General features: G+C 38.2%; 2 protein-coding genes across 3 annotated transcripts; one reads left to right on the forward strand and one right to left on the reverse strand.

The window, feature by feature from the left end:
- Positions 1-10421: 10421 nt before the first annotated feature.
- Positions 10422-12607, reverse strand: cebpa (CCAAT enhancer binding protein alpha). Its single transcript, XM_057347050.1, has one exon. It carries the CDS (start codon positions 12382-12384, stop codon positions 11512-11514), a length of 873 nt encoding a protein of 290 aa, XP_057203033.1. The 5' UTR covers positions 12385-12607; the 3' UTR covers positions 10422-11511.
- Positions 12608-14115: 1508 nt separating this feature from the next.
- On the forward strand, positions 14116-17543 carry cebpg (CCAAT enhancer binding protein gamma). Of its 2 annotated transcripts, none has more exons than XM_057335694.1 (3): positions 14116-14244; positions 15266-15488; positions 15699-17543. In XM_057335694.1, exons 2-3 carry the CDS (start codon positions 15372-15374, stop codon positions 16077-16079), a joined length of 498 nt encoding a protein of 165 aa, XP_057191677.1. In that variant the 5' UTR covers positions 14116-14244; positions 15266-15371; the 3' UTR covers positions 16080-17543. The 2 variants fall into 2 exon arrangements, with proteins under 2 accessions (XP_057191677.1, XP_057191686.1); XM_057335703.1 differs by lacking the exon at positions 14116-14244 and adding an exon at positions 14944-15151.
- Positions 17544-20602: the final 3059 nt, after the last annotated feature.

Raw genomic sequence — 20602 nt, forward strand, 5'->3', positions numbered from 1 at the left:
TCTAGAGAAAAGAAAGTTCATGCGTATAGTAACCTAAATGGGCCAGCAAAGACTTTAGCCCCAGGCCAACTGGCTATGATCCATAGTAGAGTTTATAGCAACTTCATATGCTTATAATTTTATGAAATAAGAAGAATATTAGAATATATAATATTAGTTCTCCGTATAGTAGGCAGAATTAGACAAAGTCATGAATCAGTTCCCAGGCTGTTGTTTATTGACATCTATTGCAAAGTTTTTCCTGCCAAACACATTTAGCAGCTCTGGTAACTATAACATTTTATGGTGTGACAAAATCAGCTATAAAGGTAAACTATGCCAAAACTGAAACTTAGAAAAACTGAATTATCACATTTTCACACTCAGCTTTTCTGTATCCAAGCAAACAGTAACAAGCCATAAAACGTACAAAAAATTTTTACTTCCCTGTGTCCTCCCTAGTTTTAACTTTGTACTCAAACGATTCACAAGTGGTTAAAGTGAAGCTTATTTTAATATTGGTGCTGTCATTCGGAAACCTCATATCTCCATATTTCATGATTTTTATTTTTTCCATAAATCATTATTATTAGTCAACCTTTACGTTTGTTTTGCACATATCTAACCAAAAAAAATATTAGAAAATGCATGTCAACTTTGAAAACAGTACTGAATCGTTTGAAAAACAGTGTTTTTTTTTGTTTCCTGAAAAACTGTGAATTTGGACATTCAAGGTTTCGGAAGGACAGCACCGATGTATGCCAGGGTTTGTGACACAGCAATAACGGCAGCCCGTCACATTGCTATTCCTGTTGTTTACAGATTAATTTGCCATCAGCAGATTTATCAATAATGATGAGTAACTGCTCATGGTGTGTGCACATAAATTAAAATGTCAAATCTAATCTAATAACATGCAAATGTGCAAAATTAAGTGAACGCAAACTCACCAACATTATTTATGTCTCAAGTCATAAACACACAACCAAATGACTGGACGCAAAGACTGCCAGCATTGTGGTCAATTCAATTTTCTTGTAAAGGCTAATGTTGTCACAAGCTCACATTACAAAACTGTTTTAAGGAAATATTGTATTTTGTCAAAACTGGGGTCATGCCATGGGTTTAATTCCAAGAGAAAACACATGTAAATGATATGGATTTAAGCTTCTGCTAACTGCATAAATGTAAGGAAACAGAAAAACACAAATGAATATAAACTATAATCCAAACACTACATTATTTTGTAAATTGTGCAATGAAATACACACCAAAAAATTGTTGCGTTGGGTCAAAATGGGACGAACCCAACCATTAGGCTGGAAATTAACTCATGCTAGGTTGTGTCAACCCAACATGGGTTGTTTTAACTAACTGTTGGGTCAAATATAACATTACATTATATAACTTACATTTTCTGGGTTAATTTAACCCAACGGTTGAGTTTGTCCCTTTTTGACCCAAAGCTGGGTTGAAAATTACCCACCATTTTTAGAGTGTGAAATTATGTAATTAGAACCTTTTGCATATTTTATTTACTTTTTTTTGTTAAGGAATTTATAAAACCCTGTGTTATTGTAATCCATACATTTGCCACCTTGGTTTCTATAAAAGGAAAGCACCAAATAAGCCAATAACCCAGTAAGAGAAATTGAGTGTTTACCATGGTGCTGATACGAAGAACAAAGCAACGTTCAGTAAACAGAGCTAGAATCAACTTAAGTAATAATCAGTTTTAAGTTTTACTAGCTAACCTATAGATCCGGTGGTAGAATGTTATTCTTCCTGTATTCTTTCATTAGTGTCTTGTTTTCAGCAGTGAACTCAAGACACACACCCTGCTAGGTAAATAGTCTCCATAGCCAAGCTGGGTGGTTTTATGCATTTGATTATATCAAAAAGCAAAAGTATTTTAACATCTGGTATGTTCCTCTCACATCCATGCAGTCCTTTTCAAACAAGACCAATGAAGTGATTTATCTTCATGTTCCTTTTTTGTTCATTTTTTATGACAAACTACAGCCGGGTATGTGCATGTGTTTTCAATTAACACCAAACATTTTATGACTCAAAAAAAATTGAGAAACATTTAGCCACTGTATAGCCCCACAGGTCACAAGGTGAAGTGAAAACATTCATGGTTAAGTTTTATAAAGCGCCCACAACTCCAAATTTCAGTGCGAGAGCAGAAAATCTGGACTGTCTGCCTCTGCACCCCCTCATAAATGAGAGTGAACCATGTAAGAGTCCTGGGATGCAGTTTTTAACAGCATTCAGAATTCCCCTGTTTAAATTGAGCATAACTCTGCTTTCTTGCTCAGTCCTTCTGCTGAGTGAAGCACGAGCAGGCATCTCGCTGCACCCCTGCTGTGTACCGAGCGCAGAAAACTAAGCACTCAAAACATCCAGGACCCACGTGCTTCAGTTAGGGTCCTGTTCAGATTATCAGTCCATAGTCCAAACACTCGAAAATCCCAGAGGCTAAGTGCACAAAGCTACATGAAACTGTGGTTAGAATGTGGTCAAAAGCGCTGTTCGTTAAGAACGATTATGCATGAGGGGACTTTGACACCTCGGCATGCCAGGGAGGGGACCCTCCGGCTGTACAAGACGGGTAGCAGATCAGAAAGACGGGAGGCCTAGCCACATAGAAAGAAACTCAGTGTCTTCCAGGCACAAAAAAGCTGTGACTGCTTTGAAAAAGCAGCTCTTTTTAAATAAGTCTCAGTCCTCACACATGCGAAATCTGAGCTCTCCCACTAAAGTTTCTGGATCTGAAGGCAACAGTTGGAAATGGCTACATTGGCGCCATATCTGGAATTCTGTGCAGTTTATGTCAAAATCAAGTACTTAGGTTTTAGTGACAAGTTCACAAGCCCTTGTTCAAGCCTAAACTTAGATATAATAAGGTTGACCATGAACATAAACTGCCTCATTTGAGGTATGGCTTCAGACCAAAGGCTTGCTCTGAAATATGGCAAGTGCTTCTCAGAAATCCCTATAGATGCAAAAAAGGCTCAAAGTAAGTCACTTTAAAGGGGTTTGTCTGATCCGGCATATTATTTATGATTATTACACGGCTCATTGTAATGCTTGATTCTGATTGGCCCGTCGCGACATTTGCAGGTTCGTTATTCCCAGATAACACCCTCTCAAAACTAATAACACACGGTAACCCGGAAGCAGCAAATCATTTTGACTGTTTTTTTTGACAATTTAAATATAAATATGTCTTTTAATAACATATGACATTATATTTACAAATGATTAAACCAAATTGCCTGTTTGGATATATTTATTGGGTATATTTAATGTCGTGACATTTGAACATCGTTTCTTACCTTAAAACCAAAGTAAACGGCTTTTCCTCGCGGAAGGTCTGCATTCGGTAAAAATGACGTAATAAAATATTTCGAATTCACATTTCATGTCCAGGTTTTTTCTCATGTGGCAAGTAGCCGCTTCGCGTCGGGGCATGATCACACTGTCGGGCTTATTTCTGCGATAACAACCGACTGCCTGAACATTATCCCTTACATAAAGCTAAAGTGAACTAGAAATCATTGCATCAGAATGCTGTCTTGAAGATCGAGACAAGAGAGACTGACAGGCAGGAGGAATTACCTAAAGCAGTGGTTCTCAAACTGTGGTACGTGTACCACTAGTGGTACTTGAAGAGACCCCGGTGGTACGTGAGGTGACATGACAGAAAATTTAAAACTCTACATATTAACTTACATTTCGTGTTTTAAATAAAATTTAAAATGTTTAATACGACTACATGATACGGAATACATCTCCGACTATGTGCAATTTTAAGATAGTTTTATGAATTATTGTTGTTTATTTATCATTGGTGGATGTATCTCAGGCGCGTGACGGCAGCTCAAACACAGAGCGGGAGCAGACAGGCGCTGCCCTCACTCTCTTCCAATGAGCTGCGTGCAAATTAAGTTTCTTATGTATTTCTGCACTTGAACCGCTGTTTAAAGCTGTTGTTATTGCTGTAATGTGCTAATTCAACACGCGTCTGCATCTACTCAAGGTACTACTCAATGAATGTGATGAATTTTTGACGTGACGCTATGACAAGACCCACAGCAATAGACCGTTTTTACAATGACGTCAGTTACCTTCCACGTTTCGCAAAGCAGTGTATTCCAAGTTCTGGTTCGCCATCATACCGGAGATTTAAAAATGCAGGTATGTTTAACAAAAACAACTGGAATCTAGCTACCAGGACTTATAGCAAGAATATGACTTGACTAATAGAGAAGTTGACGATCACCAGCAGATGGCAGTAGTGCAACAAAATGGATGCAAGCTGCCGGTAAAAACCAAGAAGAAGAAGTTTTGATCGTGTCGTGAGGAAAAAATAAGCGCTGAACCTTCACTAATAAACAAGTAAAAGAGATAACATTACATCTCCCGCAGAGAAGTAGTGCTGGCGGAAGTAAGCAAACACTGCTTCAGAAGATGCATGACGTCATGTGAAAAGGGCCTATAGTCTCTGTTTGTTATATACAGCTGTTCTCTTGATGTTAAAGTATACGTATATTTATTTATCTTCTGTGTTGAATATTCTTTCCACATTGTTTGTCTTTAATATAAGTTTGTAGGCTTTCTGCAAGTCCCAACAAAGTTAATAAATCCCCCTTAATAGTCATTTACAGAGCTCTGTTTACAGTGCACTACAGAAAAGTGTTTTGTGTTCACTATTACTGCTGACTAACTTGAAACATGGAAAAAACATGTTCTTTAGTTTGAAAACAGCTGGTAAATAAAGTCTTAATAATAAATTAGAATTGGAGGATGAGGTGTAAAGAGAAAGATTCACAGCTCTACTATTAATCTAAGTGTTTATTCATATTATTTTCTATGGCGGTCATTAGGTGGTACATGGAACAACTAATTTTATTAAAGGTGGTACTTGATCGGAAAAGTTTGAGAACCACTGACCTAAAGTATTTTGTATTTCACATCCACTACTGGCCATGTATATTAACATGAAATTAACTCATCTGAAGAAAATATTTGTCAACGAAGGCAGATTACTCCCTTAACCCAAAATGGAAAGAAAAGAAAGCGAACTGCCACATCTAGCTACTAAATCACTGAATGTAACATGAAGCAACTAAATCTCTTTTGTGAGTGAAGTGACGTCATTCGATTAACCTCATTCAGATGAAATTCAAATTTGTATTTGATCAAAACTGAACCAAAGGACTGCCCTGTGTTCAGTCCAAAAAAGCAGAATCCTCAATGGCCACAAAACAATCTCCTCAGATCTTATGGAACTTCTCAACCATAATACACAATCATTTAGACCCCCCAGGTACATTCACACAAACTTGAACATGAGAAAGAGTGACAGCAAAGAGCAAAAGAGAGAAAAATAAGAGAGATCCAAACCACATGTCAATTCAGTGCAACTGTGAAGGCTGTGATAGCAAGTATAATTCATGTCGGAGTAACACTGTGGAACCGCTCAAATACGCAAATCCTGGGAGGAACACTGATTCATATCATGTGGCTGTCCAACACTTCAGTTCAGTAACAAGCTAAATTTCCCAAACAATTCTGTCAAGTCATTCATATCAAAGAGAGGAGAACTTTAAAATCGCAGCAGAGGCTTCATAAACTGTAGTTGCATTTTGGCACCAGATTCGCCATCATAGACAAGAACCTAATCAGATAAAGCAATGGACCATTGGAAACTACCCTCATATGCACACAAGTATGTAAACTCACAAGCCTTTCATCTTTTTGTTCTTAGCAGCTGACACACATATTCAATTATTTTAGTAAGATCCAAACAATTAACAACTAAGAAAAACACTGTTGCAATTAATTTCATATGGTCTTTGAAACCCACCAGACAAAACCTATAAAGCAACTGAAATGATTGTTCCATAAGAATGAACCACAATTATGCAGGTGATTGTGGGTAAAAAGAGAGACAAATGTTGTGTTAACATTAATGTGAATCAGATAAAGCGTTTCAAAGTCATGAACCATGCCAGTGAAAAAAAACACCACACCAGCACCACAAGACTTTTCAATCGGGCTCCAGACCTGAACAACAGGGCAGGACATGAAAGCAGTCCCACACAGCCATAGTACATGTCACAGCCAAGAGCTGTCCGCTGAGAACCACAGGCGATGTTATCAAACTTAAACACGGAACATTAGCATGAAAAGAGTAAAAAGTGAAACAAAATAACTCTACATTAGAATACTGCATTCTGCACCACATATGTGACCCTCTTAATTAGCACGGGAATATTTGTGGCAAAAGCCAACAAAACAATGTATGGGTCAAAATGATACATTTTTCTTTTATGCCAAAAATCATGATGATATTAAAGGGATACTTCACCCAAAAATGAAAACTCTGTCATCATTTACTCACCTTCGAGTTGTTCCAAATCTGTATAAATTGCTTATAACCAGACAGAGTTTGCCCCCCATTCACTACCATAGTAGGAAAAATTACTTCATCGTTTTTTTTTTTGTTCTGTTGAACACAAAAGAAGATATTTTCAAGAATGTAGGACACCAAACAGTTCTGGGGCACTTTTGACCATTGTATTTTTTCCTATAGGCACATTAAATCAGCAATATCTAAATATGTACATATGTGTCTTTTACAAAATATTCATTAAAATGTATAAAGTCAACAAAGATCACTAATATATGGGCCTCCAAAACTGAACTTTAAGACTTGAAAACTGAAAAAGACTGAAAACATGAAAAGGTGATGTTAAGGAATATTCCTTTCTAAAAGCTTCCATCTTATTCAGTTTTGGAGGCCTCAGTGACAAATCTAATTGAATTAAAACCACAGACTAAGACAACTACATATTGTTGTGTGCTTAAGGTGTGTGTGACTGTCTGACGCAGATGACTCCATATAGAAAGAGGCAGTGGCTGCCCAAGCACACATTGTGGGAAAAATAATCTATCCTCATTTTGTGACATGAGAAAGATTCAGGGGGAGAGAGGGAGAGAGACATGTCATTCTAGACTCCATGCAAACACAAACTGTTGCTCAAAACAAACAAGTGCACACATACACACACTATTGCAATAGAAAATTCTCATGAAATTAAATAATGAAAAACAAAACATTATGCATAAGCATGAGGACAGTTTGCATAAGCATAAGGACAGTTTGCATAAGCTCAGTTTCATTCTGTTTTATTTGAGCCTGTTTTGATTACGAGCAGTAATTGTGGAATGTGGATGAAAAGTACACTTTTAATTGTTCTATTTTTATGAATTATTGTGTTAATTAAGAATGTTAGAATTTCTTAATTTCTGTGTATACAGCACTGCTATTTGCTATGTTCTCCATTTGCTTTAATGACACAAAAAAGCACATTCATGGCCTCAGACTGGTATGGTAGAGCATTAGAAACATGCTTATGTTAATGTATTGGGTATATTTAATGTCATGGATACTGCAGTCCTTTCTATATTATCCTCTGAATAAATTCTCTTTCATTCAGTCAAGTGGCAAGCTGTAAACATCTAAAATAAAGTCTAGAAAGAAGTATTTTAGTAAATATATATTCAGCAGCATGCCAAATCACCTCTTAAGCCTTCCTTGTTGACAGCTATTTCAATATCTGCTGCATGAAAAGCCAAACACTCCATGTGAAGAAGCTGTGCTACCCAAGAAAGAAAGAAAGAAAGAAAGAAAGAAAGAAAGAAAGAAAGAAAGAAAGAAAGAAAGAAAGAAAGAAAGAGACCGTGAGTAAAGCTTCAAAAATTTGCTGTTAGTTATGAATTAAAAACAAGAATAAGTAGCGCTCTTTAAGAGGGCAAGAAAACAAGCTAGATGTAAATGCAAAAACATCAAACGAGAGCTAGCTGAAAAACATTATTTAATTAACTTAAATGTTTCCTGCAGTCAATTTTCAACTTGAACCAACCAACTAAAGCATTTACTTTATTCATAGAGAAAAAACAGAGCGAGTGGTAGGAGTGCAGATTCAGAGTGATTTTTTGCTGGGGGTTTAAACTCCTTTTGGTTGTCTTGGCAACTGTCAAGTTCAGGTTCTAGGCTTCTAACAACCATCCTTAAACAAACAAACAGTGATATACTTCCTTCTATATCACTGGGCTTTAGTTTTAGTGGGGTATATTTATTATTGCGCCCAGAAGGAAATTTCTGGGCCTGCTGGCAAATGGTAAAAGGACTGGACAGGGACTTCGCTTTAAATTTTACTGCCACTAAAGGGAGTTGTACTACACCAAGAACTCAAATATGAGAGCGAACACACATATCTGACCTGAAGAAAAGAATCTCCAATGTGGACTTTGGGAGACATTTCTGGCTTTTGTCTCGGGTGTACTCTGCACCAAATTGCAGTCCAATTCATGGCAAAAGTCAGGTACATTTCTCTCAAACAACAAATAGGAAAAAGGGCATCCCTAAATAGCGTGATCAAATGCATAATCAAAACACACATATTCACTAACATCCTCAGCATATGATAACATAAATATGGACAGAGCCTGATTTAAAACTAAGCTTTTAGCAAATTCGCTTCCACATTAGAAGTGATCACATGAGAACGAATACTCAATATTTCGAGCACGCAAGGCAGGTCAACCACATGATAAATTATTACAGATTTTTTTGTGTGCGATGATTAACAAAACAAAAAGTTCTTATCAATGGCTCAATAGAAGAACAAAGACTGAAAAAAAGAGAACCCCAGCAAAAGAATTTGTCATTTCGAAACAAAGCGAACATGAAACGCAGCTGTACAAAACTACATATTAAGATCACATCAAGTCAAGTTAGATTTGGCTCCGACAGAGAAGACAAAAGTGAGTCAATGGAGAACTTGTGCAGCTACAGGAAATAAGATGGCAGAGGAAGCATCCAGGCTTTAGCGTGATGCTTTAATGTTTTCCATCCGGAGAGGAGAGAAGCCATCTAACCGCTCTGTGGACATTCACACACATCTCCTGAACTGGGTTCTGTGGTACCACATGTTTATGGCCCTTGTATATTAGATCTTATAGATTAAACATACACTACAGGACTAATTAGATTAGGCTGTTTATATGACGAAGCACATTTATTGGTTTTATTCATTTTTGTAATACTGATTTGGTTGCAGAAATATTACTTGCTTTAATAGCTGCTCATTACATAATAGCTTCTCGTTCACCACATCCCATTAGGAAGAGTAAACATGGCACATTTAGGCTATTAGAAGAGCTTATATAATTAGTTACAAATCTGCAAATTTTAGTCTCCAGTATGGTATATTTCGTTGGGTCGTGCCATAAAGTTTGATGAGTCTCATAAATGTTACAACCAGCATCAGGACCTTCCCCATCCCATTAAACTGAAACATATTAAGTAGATTTAAAGGGTGTTTATTGTCTTTGGCCCCAATTTAGCATACTCAACTCAAGCATGCTGGAGTCAAAAGCCATCATTCACAGGTGAAACTAAATGAGGATAAAAAGGAGCTGGCCACAAAACACAGCTGGCAGGCAAAAATGAGAGAGTCAAATAGTTGACCTAACTGATATGCTTGAACCTGGTCCGGGCAGATTCCTTATGTGCCATCATTCTATCAGTAACCATGGCTTGGAAGGGGGAATGATTTACTGATTCACTCATACCAGAACTGATTATGCGAAAACTAAATCTGACAACAATGGAGTGTAACACGTCTATACAGGTCACAGGGACTGGTGTACTCAAGAGAAATAAGATATCAGTAGAAGTGCAGACACATCAACCCTTGTGCAGATAAACTGATCAATTCAGAACTGAGGGCAGAGGCATTGATCAATGAGACATACTCACCAATAAAGGGGGAAAAAATCCTTATCATCGACAAACCCTGATCTTTGGGTGAGAGGGTGTTCAAAGTGATACAAGTAGCAACTCACTGTAAACATTAGCACTGAGAATGGTTCGCACGAATGATTAACCGACACTTTTGAGTTAATGCTAATTGAGTTAATGCTAATTGAGTCAATGCTAGCGCACTGCTCGTAAATACGTCAGGAAACGCCCGTTTTAAATAAAATACATTTTATGAGGATAACCATTTAACCTGTAATATATTCTTATTTCAGTTAGTAGTCATTTTCTGTTTCTACACACGACTTTTAATGTATCGGCTACATAAATATGTGTTCAGTAGACTCGTCGAAGCAAAGCTGCTTTCGAGCGCCACCTATCGCCGAAGAGCCCAATTTCTCAACAAGAGAAGCTTCATGACTGAGGCTGACGCTAACATTAGCATAATTTGACAAACTACACCGGCAGACCTAACTGTTACAAAGAAATACAGTTCTAAACAAGAGTATCACCGATAAACCTACAAAGATCTATTATTAATCTAATACGCAGATTACTAACCAAACTAGACCATTATTCAAAAGAGATGGCAACGGAGGCAACATAAGTAAGACAATGTTTTTAATTCATAATTTTTGGCATATATATATATATATATATATTTATATATAATGTTCATTTTAAAACTGAAACGTATTTAAACATTTGTATTACATTTTCAATATGCCGTCTGGAAAATAAAAAAGTGCTTCCTTTTCCTTGCTTGTGTATTTCTCTCCAAATGTTCAGTCAGTGGTGACGAAAAAGACAGGAAAAATCAAAAGGCACTGAAACCGGACTCTGCTCGAGTGTTTTTGTACAAAAAAATAAACAGTTCACATGAAATGCACACACAGAGCAATACAGGACTTCACTGCAAAATCAGTGAGAGCACACGGTGATCTTCCACCAGAATCATTCTAATGACAGCAACAGACATTGCATAGATATGCACCCTTTCACATTTTTATCAATCATATTGCCTAAATACAAAGCATTTACTCAATAAAGCGTATAATGAAAGGCAGTTTAAAGAGCAGTACCCGAATCATGGCAAAATGTTCACAATGCGATGTGCTTCATCGGGCCGCATTTCACGACATAGTGCATACAATCTGCCTTATGAATGACAAAATAGCCTACCACAGTAAAAAGAATGCGTTCCAGTGGCATTCTGTTTATTGCCGTTCATAAAGAACCCCACTCCCACCCAGTCAACAATATCATACAGTGAACGTTATGCAGCAACAGGTGTGATGAGAATATAACCTGGAATGGCAGGAAAGTTTTTCCACTGTGTTTTGTCTTTAAAAAGAGTTGCAGTTCGTATATAAACCAGGGGGAAAGGCTCAAAAAAAGGATGACGTATGAAGACAGGTAACTTAACATTAAAATAGATACGGTAAAATCATGCCCATTAGCTGCACTGATATATTTCGCGTAGCTAACACACATTCTTAATAGGACTACACCTACAGCATCTATCAAGTCCATGGTTCAAATGTGTGAGGAGATGAGCTTATCGTTTTGTACAAAAGGCACATGAATACCGCAGCTGCCTGGCTCGTATAGAAACAGAATCTGTCAGGGTTTATCCAGCAGACGTAAATTCACACAAACTTTAAAAGTCCAGCACACTCCGCTCCCCGGTCGCGTCAGCCGCAGTTGCCCATGGCTTTAACAAACGATCCGTCGGGAAGCTGCCTGAAGATGCCCCGTAACGTCTCCAGTTCTCGTGTAAGGTGTTCCACCCTCTTGCGCAGTCTTTCGTTATCCCCCGACAGCTCGATCACTTTTTGTTGCGTCTCCACATTGCGCATTTTCGCCTTGTCCCGGCTCTTGCGCACAGCTATGTTGTTGCGCTCCCTCCTCTGCCGATATTCAGAGCTGTTCTTGTCGAAATGTTTTTTGGATTTCACCCGCTCGCCCATTTTCATGGAGCCCCCCGGCAAGTGGTTGTGTTGGTGGTGCGGGCTGGGTACGGGGGTCGGTGGAGGTGTTGGATGTCCTGGTTGGAGATGCATGGTGGTTTGCGCACAGTGCGCAATCTGATGCTGAAGGTAAGACAGATGCGGCGGATGGTGTTGAGAGTGGTGGTACGTGGGTGGCATCGAGTGGCCGAGCTCATCTTCCTCCCGAGGCTCTTGTTTGATGGCTACAGGTCTCATTCGTGCCGGATTGTCGTAGATCGGTTCCAGTTTGGAAGAGTCCATGTAGTTGTTCAGACAGCTGTACATCTGCTGGGCCCCCGGTGTGCCATTGGCGCCGTGGGGGTAATCGTAGTCTCCGCTCGCCAGCTTGAGTTTCTCTTGTTTGGAGCTGTTATGGAATAAGTCAGCCAGGAATTCGTCGTTGAAGGCAGCAGGGTCGATGTACGCGCTGATGTCAATTGAGTTTTCGTTCTCGCAGATTTCGCTCAGGTCTCCGGTGGTTGCGGTGTCTTTGTAGATGTAGGCGTTTTGCTGACTTTGTACAAGGCTGGTCATCGGGGGTCGTGGGGCGACCTCGTACAGGTTTGCTTGCTCCATGGAGTATCTAAAACCCGCCAGACATGGTGAAGAGCTCCGGGAATCCAGCTTGCTCGCAGTACCGGAGAAAGCCTCGCTGGCTCGAAGTTCTTGGGACAGACAAACTTTCAGCTGGTCGTGGCTGCGTACTTAACCGTAAAGTGGATGCAAGTTGACCGCACGGGATCTCCGTTAAGACTACACTTGCACCCTCAGCGTGTGAGCTTCACATCTGTCGAGGAGTTTTCTGAGTGCACTTATATACGTGCTTGCGTTTGGAGGGCGGGTCCTAATGCTTCTGGTCGTGTCTCTGTCAGAAAACCTAAACCACTTAACGTACTCGCCATACAAATGCCTCTAAAATTAAATTATAGTCAAATATGCGGGTAATATTAACACAAATAGTATTACGTAAACATTATAAATGGCCTACCATTATTGAATACAAACACATTGTATCAAAATTAGAATGTAATCAAAATAAACATTTTTAATTCTGAGAAATGCACGATAGAATAATAATTGGGTGAGACGTGTATGTTTTGTTCATTTTATTGTACTAAATTGTTCTATTGTACAAATAACGAATTTGAGTTCAATTGGTAAATGCATGTTTTGTATGATCATTTTAATATTTTATTTGAAACCCGTCGCGTGGAAAGAATACATTTTAGTTATGATTTAATCAATTGTAATCAATTTAGTTATGACATATCAATTGATTTAAACGTACGATAAAAACAATGATACCGGTTACAATGAAAAAACAGCCCACCGTAATATGAATGAAATAAAAAAAGAACGAGACTGATTAATAAAGCACCAAAATATAGGCTCTGTGACATTTTTTTATAAAATAACTAGCCTATACGAATTAATTTTACTCCTTAAAAGAGAAAACGGCAAATAAAAACAGACAGGTATTGTATCTTTTTAATTATCTGCATATGCGAGTGAGACATTAATATCTGTGTTTAAGGCAGATGCTTTTGTCTTGTTTAATTTTGTGAATGCGTTACTTGTTTTTAAACAGTGGCTTTCATGCATTTTTATTAAATATATTTTATCCTAGTGTTGTTTTTACCATTTAAAATATTTTTGGTTATAAAGTTTTGAGTATGTATCTTTGCCAAAATAAACAGAGTAGCACACGTCTCACCTAGTACAAGCTAGAGAACTTGACAATTGTGTGCGCTGAAGTTGGAGCGCTTATCCGGGGTAATCAGTGCGTGTGCAGTCTGGGAGCTCCCTCTATTGTTACAGCGCGCGCCTGGCACGTACCACTGTAAAGTATGAGAGGGTAGGAAATGTAGCCAGCAGCAGATATGTTATATTTTTTATCTCTTGGATAGTTTGGGGCTGCTGTGTTTTTACTTTACATTTCAAAACAAGTTACAAAATACTTTATTGAGGCTATGTAGTAACATGTCATGTATAAAGTTCTCCATACGAGAATAAAATGCATTATTTTGGGAATTAGACAATATTCAAATAAAATATTTAAAACAAACTTCCCCGTCATTGTGTGCTTTAATACATAAAATTACAACTTTACGTTTCGCAGTAATGAGGAATTACCTTGTTTAGTATTCTTGAATTATCTCACGTCTTATTGCATGGAAACGCCTCCAACTAACAATCGCGATCTGATTGGTTTAGTAACATGTCAGTCAAAGCTGTATTTCGTCATCTCTCCCCACCATTCGATCTGATTGGTTAGTAAAGCAGATTTCCCTACATGGTCAAAAGATTTCGCAATACTCCCAAGCGCCGCTTTACCAAACAATAACACCTCATCCTGCGCTTATTTCTCGTAAACAAAGGGGATATTATTCTTTTTTAACTCAAGTGAATCACTTGTAAGCCTCGAACGTCTTCAAGGTAAGTCGTCTGGGAGATTAGATACCTATTAGACTGTCGAATGTAGTATTTTTTTACCCATGAAACGATGGTTTGCTAACCGAGTGGATCCTTTCTGCTCACCCCATTGCAAAATAGCTCAGATCTGAGACCAGAGAGCTTCATTCCTCATGGTTAAACATGACCATGATCGACCGTATACAGTTATATTTCATTTCTAATAAGGTTTTATGTAGAAAGCAGTTTGAGCTATCAGTTGATAATGTTGGACGCCTGACGTCATGGTCCGAAATGTGTCAGCTAACGTCAAGTTAACGTTACTTAGCAAGCCTGCTAACTTGTAGTACGTTAGATCCACTGGTTACAGATTCACGTAGACGTATTTAAAGTATAATTTGTGTCAGCGTTCTATTTTTACATTGTCTGCTGTACTGCTTTATTGTATTTTAAAAGCTCGCTTGCCATGGTGTTGTTGAGGCAGCTAACACTGTGGTATTCCCCTTCATTCCTACACAGTTCCGTGTATGATGTAACCAGCCTGCCATGTCTCATAACGACACACAAGCCCTGTCCGTCAGACAAATGCTCACCAATAAACTTTAATTTCGTTAACAGTAACCTCGCTTTTCTGATGTTGGTTTAAATTGTTAACTTTACTCGCCTAAGTTCTGCATGACTTTGGAGTTTCCCTTCTCCAGTGGTAGAACGGAGCGGGTGGGAGGGCGAGCGATGATGCAACCGCGGGCAATACTTGAGCTCCTCACTCATAGGAGAGAAAGAAATTTTGCCACATATGCATATTGACATGGCAGCACGGTCGGATAACAGCAACATAATTCTAACGGATGAGCACGGGTGATTGAGACGACTTTTAGGTATTGCAGCATTTTGCTAAAACAATGCGTTTCTGCGATGAGCATCTGTTCAGGTGGGGATTGTGGGGCATCACGATTTGCAAAAATGTACCATCTGATCAGGGATGATGCTAATGTGTGTAAAGTACTTCATCTGGTTTCTTTCTCTTTATCCTGTCTGGCTTTAGGCACACATATTCTCCCTGTACCATCAGCCCCATCACAATATCCAGCTCTGGGAAGTCCGACAGCATATGTCGGTGTGGGTGAGAGATACAGTGGAAGTGGATCCAAATGAGCAAGCAGCTGCAACAGAAGATAACCAACACAATTCAGAACGGTGTCAGTGTTATACAGAATCGGCCTCATAATAGTGCAGTGAACCCCACTAGCACAGCAGGACTGCAGCAGGTACACATATGAACACGCTAATTTACTCATGTGAATTTATAAATGCTCATATAATATTTACGAAATATATCTAACCATGAAGAATCCACAGCGTGTTTATAGATAAACATTCTTGAGCATTAAGATCACTTTTGCACAGTGCTGTACAATTGTAGTGTGCCATCCTATTCCTTATATTAACTATGTACGAAATTGTTGTATCTTTTGCAGGTTCCTCAGTTAGTCCCAGTGAGTCCCGCAGGTGGGGGAAAGGCCACACCACCCAGCAAGATGAAGAAGAACATGGCAGAGAAAGACAGTGAGGAATACCGCCAACGAAGAGAACGCAACAATTTGGCAGTAAAGAAAAGCCGCATGCGTAGCAAGCAGAAGGCACAGGACACCCAGCAACGTGTCAATGAGCTCAAGGAGGAGAATGAGAGACTGGAGGCCAAAATAAAGTTGCTCAGCAAAGAACTGAGCGTGCTCAAAGACCTGTTTCTGGAGCATGCTCATAACCTCGCAGATAACGTGCAGCCCCCTGCTTCTGCTGGAGGCCCCGGAGACCTCTGCAACAACAACAATGGCAGTAACAACAACAGCAGCCAGTGAGGGGCTATTGTTGGTGTGCAGTGTGCTATACTGTGGGCCATTGAGGCTCTTTAGGCAAAGCATTTTAATCGTATTGCGCTTTCATTTTCCCTTGTTCCTAGAATTGCCTGCAATGTTAACTTATGTTTTCTCTTGTACACTTAAATTCGGGTTTTTTTTCCAAATGTATTGTGTCTCATGCTGAGACTTATGACATCATTGCCATAGCAACTACAGAATGTCCAACCCACGCGATTTGATGTGCAAGAGATAACCACCTTTTATAGCCTAATCTATTTTAAAGCATGTTTCAGTGTCTTGAAATTTAGCAGTATCTTAGAGGAATGTGCTTGTCAGTGGAGAATTTTATTTTGTGGCCAAAGTAGGTTACAAAGATTGAAGATTGTAAAAGTTGATTTAACAATTTTACAATATGCGAGATAAATGTTTCATCAGTGCAAAGGAATTCACTCAAATTAAATTAAAACAGAAAAAAAGTTTAGTAACTTACTATATTCTTGTTTTTTTCCTGTCGGCTTGTCTTAAATTAAACCGATTTGTTGACCTTAAGTCTTATAAAAAAGCAAATATTCTTTTTGTATCCATAGAAACAGACTCCAGACAGACAAAACATATTGCATCAGACTCCAGACAGTATCTGCATTAACAGTAGCCCTTAAATCCCTACAGTTAAGCCTCCAATTCCGACAAGGGTGGAGGAGAATTTGAGAATATTAGCTCTAGCCTGAATTTTAGGGTGTTGGTAGCTCAATTAAAACAAACTTATTTCATAACAGTTACTATTGTGTCTGTGTAAATACTCTTGATGGGGCAGATAAGATATAGAATGAGAAATGGCCTTTTGAAAATTAGCCTTTAAATTGCAGTCATTTTGTTTCTCTGACACGTCTTGGTTAAGATCAGTACGTGTGAAGTTTACATCTGCAGCAGCAGGTGTTACTTTAGGTTAGTGGATCAGCTTGGTAATGTAGCCAAATGACTTTTGCCCTCATTGACTCTCATAGGGCTGTGCGTTCTTGGAGTTGCTGTAGATAGACTTTTGTACCTCAGGCTATATGTAATAGCCTCACCAGACAGCCTTTAAGACCTGTATTCCTGTTTAAGAGAAAATTAAAGAGGGGTCTTGTTAGATGTCTAAAGCATCTTTAATTGTATTGTATATTTTCATTTTCTATATCCAATGTTTTAAACATTTAAAACAAGCATGAAAGGTAATGCATGATTAGCACTATTTAAACAACTAAAACGTTATGCTTTAAATTAGAAAAAAACAAGTTTTGTATTGTATCAGGCTGAGCTGAAATAAAGCTACTGTGATAAACTTCTTTAAAAAAGTCAATATTTTAATTGAATATTTGAATGGCCTATTTTGCTTAAGTATGAGGGTTGCTGGGCAACCTTGCTTTTTTACATGATGTATATTGGGTTTTTTGTGCATTGTAAATTAAAATTGAATATAAAACACCTTCTTTGTGTTTGTACTAAATGTAAAGAGAGAAGCGGCACGAAACCTAGACATTTATTTACCAGGTTCGCTTACTTCGTCAGAACAAGTAAAATTTCATAACTAGCTATGAGACAATTTACCATAAGTAATTTTTATAAATACACATTAAAAAAATTGAGTTTGTTTATTTTGTTGATACTTATTTCCAAATCAGAGATACAGATATACTGCATGCAAGAAGCACTCAACATTGCAAAGAAAAAGTACTGTACTGGAAACTTAACAAGTAGTAATTGTTATGTCCAGACTTTATTAATGTTCCTGCAAAACCTGTCACAGCAATTCACAAACTTGTGATTTAGTTTTAAAATAAGTCATAAAAGGAGATCGCGGTTAAGAAGTGGATGACTATTTAATTGCTTCGGCTCATTCTATTTTTTCTATACCATGTTCTGATGAGGTGAGATATCTATTAAGCAATGTCATAACCACATCAATCAAAACATCGTAAACATTTGAGAAAAATTTGAAATGCTTTATCTAAAATCACTTAAGCCAGGATTTCATTTTGTGCTCATTTCTTGCTCTTTTTATCTTATCCTCAAAGCTGTACAGACATGTACAGAGCAGAGCACAAACTCACTGGAACACTGAAACCCAAGAGCCACTATGTTAATACACAGCATGAGTTTATATATACTGTAAGTATGCTTTGAATTCAGAATACAGCTGATCGTAACAGATTTTTATTCCTAAAGAATAATCTGACTGGAGGATCTCAAAGGCTTGAGTGACTTGTGAAGGATTTTCAGTTGAAGATCATCTTTTGCTATGACCCTAAACTCGTCATTAGAACAGTATAAAATAAGTGTCTTCTCAAACTGGTCTAGCCAGTAAAACAGTTTCTTTAAACAGTTTGAACAGTCAGGTGTAGCAAGAATAAACATCTAAAGCAGGGGAAAAGGTGTAGATGTAGTTTAAGGTATGATGGTATGATGTTCAGACTGACAGGGAGAATGTCGGTCATTCGGTACTTGGACCCTGGACTGCTGGAGGTGCTTGCGTGTGCGTATGTAACCTTTTCAGTGAGATAAGATCAGTGTTGTGCAAGTTACTTCCAAACTGTAATACATTACAGATTACTTGTTACTGTTATTTAAAAGTAATCCCTTACCTTGCAATATTACTGTCTCAGAATTGTAATACGTTACATGACTCCTGTATTACTTTTGAGTTACTTTCACCAAAATAATTACAGAAGTAGAACTTAACATTCTAAAATGACAAAATGTCTTTGTATTTTTGTACTTTCAAAATACAAAATACTTTTTGCCAATCAACCTCTTTATTAGACTGCTGATTTCTTGTATTAACTAGGCTATACAAAAAAAATACTAAGATTAAATGCATTTAAATACAAAATACTATTACAAAATAATAGTATTTTGTATTTCAAATGGATGTATTTGAAACACTGCCCATCCATGCAGTCTAATAAGGAGGTTGATTGGCAAAAAAGTATTTTAGTTTGAAAATACTAAGATTAAACACATTTAAATACAAAATAGTCCCATCCCATCACTGAACTAGATTATATAGAATTCTAGCTAGTCATCATGTAAATGTTAGCATACCTTGTCATTGCTGCTGGTCACAGGGATCTTGCTAACTAGCTTCCTGAAAGCAGCCCAATGACCCTTCAAAACCTGCCCAAAAGGAATAAAACTAGCCCAATTATTTTCCGGTGTCAAATCAGTTGACAACTGCCAAAAGACGTTTCTATTGCTATATTTTCTTATCTGAATGGTTTCCTAGGTATTGTATATATTTTTTGTTCTGTTGAACTCAAAAGATGTTTTGGGGATTTAGGAAATCAAACAATTCTGGGTCACCTTTGACTACCGTTATAATTTTTTCTGCTATGGTAGCCAATGATGCCAAAGATTTTTCAGTTGCTAACATTCTACCAAATATATTTGTGTTCACCCGAACAAAGAAATTTATACAGGTTTGGAATAACTAGAGGGTGAGTAATCCATAACAGAATTTTCATTTTTGGGTGGAGTGTCCCTTTAAAAAAGATCCCATGTGTGCTCGAGGCCACGCACGGAAATGGACGAGAAACGTGTTTTCTCTTCGTAAGACATGCAAAAACTTGCTTAAGAAATAAGCATGGTTAAATTTATTGCATATGTATAATGTGTACAAGCACGTCAATGTTTTAGTTGTTCTAGACTGCGTATAGCGCAGCTCAAACGTGATATTTGGCTGCCGGAAGAATCAACTTTTGAACACTCAGGCGTGATTTCTTTCATTGTGTAACCTGACATGCACCTTAGTACGAAACATTGGTAAAAACATCATTCGGATGCATTTTCTAATACCACCGCTATATTTTCCTCTTTGGTTGAGCTGAGTTCCCGCGTCCCTCCCTGTACTGTAGCCTGCCTGTCAGACGGTCGTTCCCCACACTTTAGAGAACGGGTCTGGTCCTGGAGTTGCCAGGTATTCATCTGATTACGAATACACATTAAGAATCTCATCAATTAACATTTATCCTTAGAATATAAATAAACATTTTGGCGGCCGCAGTACATTATGAAAGTAGCCCAAAACCCGCAACCCGCGGCTCCATAATTTTTCCCGCAACTGCATTTTCAAAATTAGCTCATTTGTGCGGGAAAACCGCGACCCTGGCAACATTGGCGCTAGGGCTTACAGCGAACAGGGCGGGGCCAATAGCCTCGGACCTTTAGCTCAGAGGCTGAAATCATGCCGCGTTACAATACAAAATACAAAGTTCCACCAGCCAGAGGGAGATGAATGATACCACACGCGTCTATTCACGAACAGGAAATAGAACTTGCGGGGTTTTTGAACATGTACCGAGTAAAATATTACTGAAAATTGATTAGTAATGCCTTACACTACTGCCTTACAGCAAAAAGTAATCAGTTACTGTAATAATTACTTTTGTAACACATTACTCCCAACACTGGATAAGATGAATGACGCGTTCTGGAACACAGACACAGTTTCCCAGCACAGAGGAAGCTACCTGGAGCTCAAACCTCTC

Source organism: Triplophysa rosa, linkage group LG1 (genome assembly GCF_024868665.1).
Source record: "Triplophysa rosa linkage group LG1, Trosa_1v2, whole genome shotgun sequence".
In the NCBI taxonomy this organism is placed as follows: Eukaryota; Metazoa; Chordata; class Actinopteri; order Cypriniformes; family Nemacheilidae; genus Triplophysa; species Triplophysa rosa.

Coding starts and splice junctions, on each gene's coding strand:
- cebpa (XM_057347050.1), bottom strand. CDS start 12,384: ATGGAGCAAGCAAACCTGTACGAGGTCGCCCCACGACCCCCGATGACC.
- cebpg (XM_057335694.1), top strand. CDS start 15,372: ATGAGCAAGCAGCTGCAACAGAAGATAACCAACACAATTCAGAACGGT. Junction 15,489..15,698: donor GCACAGCAGGACTGCAGCAG/GTACACATATGA, acceptor TATCTTTTGCAG/GTTCCTCAGTTAGTCCCAGT.